The sequence below is a fragment of the Hirundo rustica genome, chromosome 5, assembly GCF_015227805.2.
Source record: "Hirundo rustica isolate bHirRus1 chromosome 5, bHirRus1.pri.v3, whole genome shotgun sequence".
Lineage (NCBI taxonomy): Eukaryota > Metazoa > Chordata > Aves > Passeriformes > Hirundinidae > Hirundo > Hirundo rustica.
In genome coordinates this window covers 62666823-62672822 of record NC_053454.1, presented here as the reverse complement: position 1 = coordinate 62672822, position 6000 = coordinate 62666823, and the positions used below count along the sequence as shown (strand labels likewise).

Below are 6000 nucleotides of genomic sequence, written 5' to 3'. Positions count from 1 at the left end.
CACCACTGCTCGCCTACCTCGGTCGTGTCCCCCATTTCCCCGACACTGCCACGCCCTCCGGCACAGGCAGCGAGGCTCACCCAGGCACGTGGTCTCTGTAATTCCCCATTAGTTATCCCCAGCTGTTTTACCTGCTTGTCCTCAGGCCGGCGTGACAGTGGTGTGCTGGAGGGGCGTGCGCGGTCTTTTGAGCTGGGGTCGCTGGCTGCATGCGGGTTTGAGTTGGATTTGTTTCAATTGTTGGACTCGTTTATGCAGTTGTCTGTCATTGGAAAAGGAGGAGGAAGAGAGGAAAGAGGAGCTTTAGGCTTAGGTGGTGCCTTTGACAAGGCGTTGCTGTGTCTGCGGTGAGCAAGCAAGCTGGGCAGAGGAAGTGGGACTCTGATAGCGCAGCTGAGGTCCCCGCACAGGCACTGTCCCTGGTCCCACCACGCCAGCAATAAAAGCGAGAGAGCCACCGTTGCTACATTTAACACTTGTACATTTTTATTTAGTTAAATCAGCCATTGTACACATTGCAGCTATGTATTGTTAGTGTTGTATCTTTTTAATTTTTAACTAATACATGCCCTCATAGATATATTCAATTAGTGTTATCACCATGGGAACAAGATGCTGATTCGTCAACTTAAAATTCACTTCTTCTCACAGTATTCAAGTTCTCTGATAACACAGCAAAAAATCAAAATAAGAGGTGAATAACCATTATGCTGTTACACAGAACATCATCTGCACCGCAAATAACACAACAGAAATGCATTTCTTGAGAGCCCCATCCTTGAAGACCCTCCCGTGCTGTCTCGGACAGTCAGGGAGCCATGATGTGCTGTGAGATGTTTTATCACGGGTCTGATTCGATTTGGCTGCCAAAACACTTTTTTCTTTTCGTTTCCTTTCTTGCCTGCCCAAAAAGTGTCAGCATGGCACCTTGGGTGGTTCTGCCCACAGGAAGCCAGAACTCCAGAGATGTTTCCATGCTTTTGGCATCGTTACCTTAATGAGGAAGTGCCCTTGGTCTGAGCACTGAGTGAGTCATTAAAAAAAAAAAAAACCAAACCCAAAGAACACTATAATTGTAGAAGGCCAGATAAGCTTGGACAAAGGACTGCTCCAAGAGGAGAGGGTTTTAATCTGCTGTGGAGTCTACTATTAAAAAAATGAAATAGCTGTTTAAAAGTGTTAAGTTGGTGGGTATGTGTGTTATGCTAAAACCCTACAGAGCTCCCTCCATTAAATATCAAGGTATAGAACACCCCAAAATGCCAGATCCCTATGTTCCCCTTTCCCTACATTCCCCTTTTGGAAAATAAAAGTGCAGACATGCTAATGTGGTTTTTCAGAGGGTCGGTTTAGAAATATATATTTATAATATATAGTTACATAACAAAATATGAACAGAAACCGGCTGTCGAGGATTGTGAGCACTTGTTCTTTAAAAAACACTTGATCAGAAGATAAAAACTGCTCGCTCAGTGCTAAGAGGGCCAAGAAGCTGACATGGTTCTAGGAGGGTTTGGGTTTGACCTTCAAATGCCGCATGCGTGTATCGGCTAAGAGGCAATCTCGATAAAACACGGTGAATTAATTATTCTCCTTGTATAGTGGGGAAGTCTTTGTCCCGTAGGTATCTACAGTGCAGTGGCCAGCAGGAAGCACCCCCAGTCAGTCGGTGAGGTCGGCTAAGCAGTGATGGAAACGGGAAACTACCGGAGTTAGGATTGTTTAACACACCCCGCCACGGGTCCAGATCTATAGGATTTAATACCATATGCGAATGTGCTGCAGGTAGAGCTGCTAGCAACTTGGATACCTAGTGGGGAATTTTTTCTTTCTTTTTCTTTTGGAAGTGTTTCAGTGGCTCTCTGAAGGTGTCTGCACTATTAATGGCCACAGTCAGCTGTGATTCAAGCGTACAGCTGCCTTTTGCCTGACTCTCGCAGCCTTTGCCTAGACCGGATCTCTGAACAGTAAGTCTTAGTACTCGGTAGCTCTGCAGCGCTTCCTCCTGGGTCAGTCAGCGTTTGCAGTCCGGGTGGTGCCGTTCTGTGACCGGTCACCGTTCCGCAGGCTCACTGCACCTCGTAACCCACGACGCCAAGGGGCAGTGAGTGTTCTGCGGTCTCGTGAGTTCAAATACTCTGCTATTTACAGTTTACACGTCAACTCCTTTGTACGGTGCATGTACACAGTCAGTGGAAGAGGCCTGTCGATGAAGTCTGCTTGGCAAGGGCCGTGTCAGTAAGCGAGCGCCAGAGTGAAGGGACGGGGACAAGTGGCGACGCTGACTGGGAGCCAGCGCGGCGGATAAATCATCCTGCCTGAAGGATGCTATCTTTGGTCACAAATTAGCTTACGGGGTGAAAAATCATAACAGCACAAAATGAAACTTGGGACGGGGAGAAATGAATTGACTGCAGCTGCGCAGGTAGGAGCGGCAGTGACGACTCCGCTACCCGGGGACGGTGATGGGTCACGTGGCGCTGTGCAGGGGCGGCAGCTTCTCACTTGGCCTCCTGAGTCCAGTCCTCTTGGCAGAAGTGCCTAAGAAGCTGCTGGAGGTCATGCTGGAGGTCATCCCTGGGCAGCGCTTCTGGGGTATCTTCCAGCTCTTCTATGTGAACATGTTTTCCATAGCGGTCCTTCATCACAGTCCTCTTCTGTGTGCTGGCTTTACTTAGTAGTGTCCTGGAACCAAAAAGAGGAGAGACCTGACTTAGAAAGGCCACAGTTCTGGAGATCTGAGAGAATTGTGCTTTTCATCCTTTTCCAAGGCACAGTTATACATGCTGGAGAGAAGGCACAGCCAATGTGTAAGTATTATGCAATAGTCAACTCATATGGATTTTTACACTTTTTCTTTTACATAGTCTCTGTATTCTTTACACTTATGTTTGTAGCGTCTTATTATAACTTAGCTTCAGTATTTTCCTAGGCAGAATCACAAAACACATTCCAGGACTCTTATGCTATCTTGGCATTCCTTAGCAATCAAGGTTAAATCAGCACTTTGAGACATATTTTTATCATGAGGGCTGAGACCTCATCCAAGCTGGGGGTGGATTTAGAAGGTACTAGAATGATTTCAGTGGGTGTGCTTTAAATTGGGGCCATTGTCAGATATGCAAACTTAATAAAACTTTGCATGCATCATGCTGGGTGTGCTTCCTATGGAGGCGGAGGGGAAGGAGGACAAGAACAAGCTCCATCTCTTCTTTCATTCTCCATCATCCTATCATTCATTCATACCTTCAGTCATTCCCTCAGCTCATTCACACTCCATAATTCATCTTTTCCTCCATCATCCATTCATTCATCCCATCCACCTCTTTGTCCATTCACCATCATCCATCCATTTACTCATCATCTGTTCATTCCCAGTCATTCATCCATGTCTTCATTCATCTATCCACGATTCCTTCAGTCGCCATCATCCGTTCTCCATCCATCCAGTCTCCATTCTATTAGAACTATGCTACTTTGCTAAACTCATCAAACTCTCTTCACCCCAGTGCAGATGAGCATTTTCCCATATCTGGCCCTGGAGGCCTGCAAGAAAGACCAGCCTGTAGTGCTGTTGTCCAAGTGTTTTATTTCAGTGTTCTGTGTGCTGTCACTGCTGCCAGGTTAGTCATTGCTTTAGTACCACTGCAACTGAAGCTTTGCATCCACTGCAGGCACTCACTGCAATCCACTCCTGTGACTGTGTTAATGTGTTTGCATTAACTTCGTCAATTTGCCAAGCCAAACCTTTTGATTACTGATCCATCGTCTTTCTTGATTTCTTTCTCTACCAAAGCAGGGACTTGCACTGTCACGTGGTGACCTGTATAGCTCAAAGCCTCCAATGAAAACATAAACTTCAAATGACAACACACCCAAATCACCTGGAGTTCTTCCTACCTTTATCCTTCATATTCACACAGCCCAAAGCTGAGAAAATGCTGAACAGGCACCTGAAAGAAGCAACTGCATCCCTTAAAGCATCCTTCCCTCCCGCAGACATGTCACATACAGTTTCTCCTATGGGGCCATTTCATTTCAGTAATGATCGTACCAAAGCTTGTCGCGGTAGTGGCTCCAGACTACTGGACTTATTGAGGTGGTAGCTGGGAGCTAAGTGTTCCTTCCTGGTCACAAAACCCAAACCGTATACCCACGTCACCTACTGCTGGACAGCTTTTATCTAATTATCTATTTTTAGGTATTTTTTCAACCTCTAAGACATGCTAATCAAGGGGAGAAGAGACTGGATTCAGGGAAGGAACACATCCATTTATCCAGGGTGGGGGCTTTACTGCAGCCACTCCTATAATTACCTCCACGAGTGGTAACATATTAACGAATTTTAAGTGCTCTAAGAACTTCGCACAAAGCCTCCATGATGTTTTCCTTTGGTCTTAACAAGTTTCTTACCTAACTCTGCACTGTCAGATTTCATTACATGTTCTTTATAGATCCATCTTTTTGTCACATGGCTGAGTATCAGAACAGAGTTACACCCAGCTTAGGGCTTGCCAGCTCAGTCTGCTGGGCCACCGAAAAAACCTTTCAGGAGAACAGACTTTGTCCCTGAGGTCATGGCGACGCTTGCTGTAATTCTGTAAATGTAAAAAAAAAAAGTGATTTTTACCTCTTCAAAGTCCTCTTTGGCTGATGGAAGATCAGAAGCCAGGCTGGCATCCCCCAGGTGTTTCTCTGTCCTCTCTCCGTGCACTACAGTGGTCTTTATGACCTTGCTGACTTTCCGGCCCTCCACTGGTTCAGACTGGAATTTGGAGGCACTAGAGAGAACAGCCGGTTCGGACAGGGTCACCTGCAAGGTTAGAAAGCACAAGTAAGCTGGAGATAATTCCACGCTTTGGGATGTTCACTGGCCAAATTATCTTCTGTATCTATGGGTTCCACAGGGTAAAGTGTAGACATGTTAGGGTCAAAAAAAAAAAAAAAAAAAAAGGGGGGGGGGGAGGGAAGAAGTAAAAGGGGAGAAAAAAAGAAAAAATTGAGAAAAGAAAACAGGAAAAAGGGGGGAAAGGAAGGAAAAAACAGGGATAAAGAAGAAAAAATGAGAAAAGAGAAAAAACTAGGGAAACAGAAAAAAAGGAAAACAATAAAAAAAATAGAAAAGAAGAAAAAAAATCTGGAAAAAAGGAAATAGAAAAAAAGGAAACAAAATGAAGACTCTTTTTTTCTTATTACTTTACTCCTAAAGAATTAATTCTGATGACTAATTCTGCCAAGCAAAAGTATCAGTGACTTTTTTCACAATTCCAATGACTGCTTGCTACACCTTGCTTTTGGCCCAGCACTCCTGAAAGCACACCCCATTGCCAGCTTCTGGCCCACCATCACAACTCGGTTGGGCTGACCCAAATGCCTGTAGGGCCAGACAGTGAAGTGTGGCAGGAAGGCACTTACCTTTTTCAGGTTGTTTTTATTTTTAATTACCTGTCTCTGAAACAGTTTTTGTTTAAGTTATAGATGTTTTTGCCTGTTCAGAACAAGAACAGGCCAGCAAGGTAAACTTACTGTAACCGTGGGGTCCTAGGACTGAGTGGCAGAATGAGCACGCTAAGCTGCAGGGACTAAGAGCCCTGCTGGGGTGCTGCTGCTCTGTGCCACGGCAGGCAAAGCACACCCTACCTCTGAGTGCTCACTGTCACTCTTCAGCACAACTCGCTTCACCACTTTGGAATAACCATCTCCCTCTTCCACAGTGACGGGGGCTTGCGGTGTTCCCTGCATTAGCACTTCCTCTTTTTCCATGCCATCTGGAGCAACGTAGCGCCGGATGATCTTCCGAGTCACCTGAAGGAATGGAGTTTAGTCCCCAAAGAAGTAGCAGTAAAATATTCCTCTTTGTTCTCTACCTAGTATTTGCTACTCAAAGGGCATTTTGTCCTATATGAAAGAACCTGCGTAGATGGTTCCTTGTTCTATTCCTCAACACCTACTCAAGAGACTCATCTGGGGCTAAAGCTCTCAAGGCACTGGCTGGCCAGA

At 45.5% G+C, this 6000-nt stretch overlaps 1 protein-coding gene across 3 annotated transcripts in view; it reads right to left on the bottom strand.

The window, feature by feature from the left end:
• Nucleotides 1-464: 464 nt before the first annotated feature.
• The window catches only part of ANK2 (ankyrin 2), a 183686-nt gene continuing 178150 nt past the window's right edge, over nucleotides 465-6000 (bottom strand). For 2 of the 3 annotated variants that reach the window (XM_058420498.1, XM_040063640.1), the window contains 4 exons: nucleotides 5641-5805; nucleotides 4631-4813; nucleotides 3748-3839; nucleotides 465-2685 (listed from right to left, as the gene is read on the bottom strand). In XM_058420498.1, coding sequence (XP_058276481.1) covers nucleotides 2502-2685; nucleotides 3748-3839; nucleotides 4631-4813; nucleotides 5641-5805 — 624 coding nt within the window. In that variant the 3' untranslated portion in view covers nucleotides 465-2501. The remainder of the gene's footprint in view (nucleotides 2686-3747; nucleotides 3840-4630; nucleotides 4814-5640; nucleotides 5806-6000) is intronic. The other variant, XM_040063639.2, reaches the window with a different exon arrangement.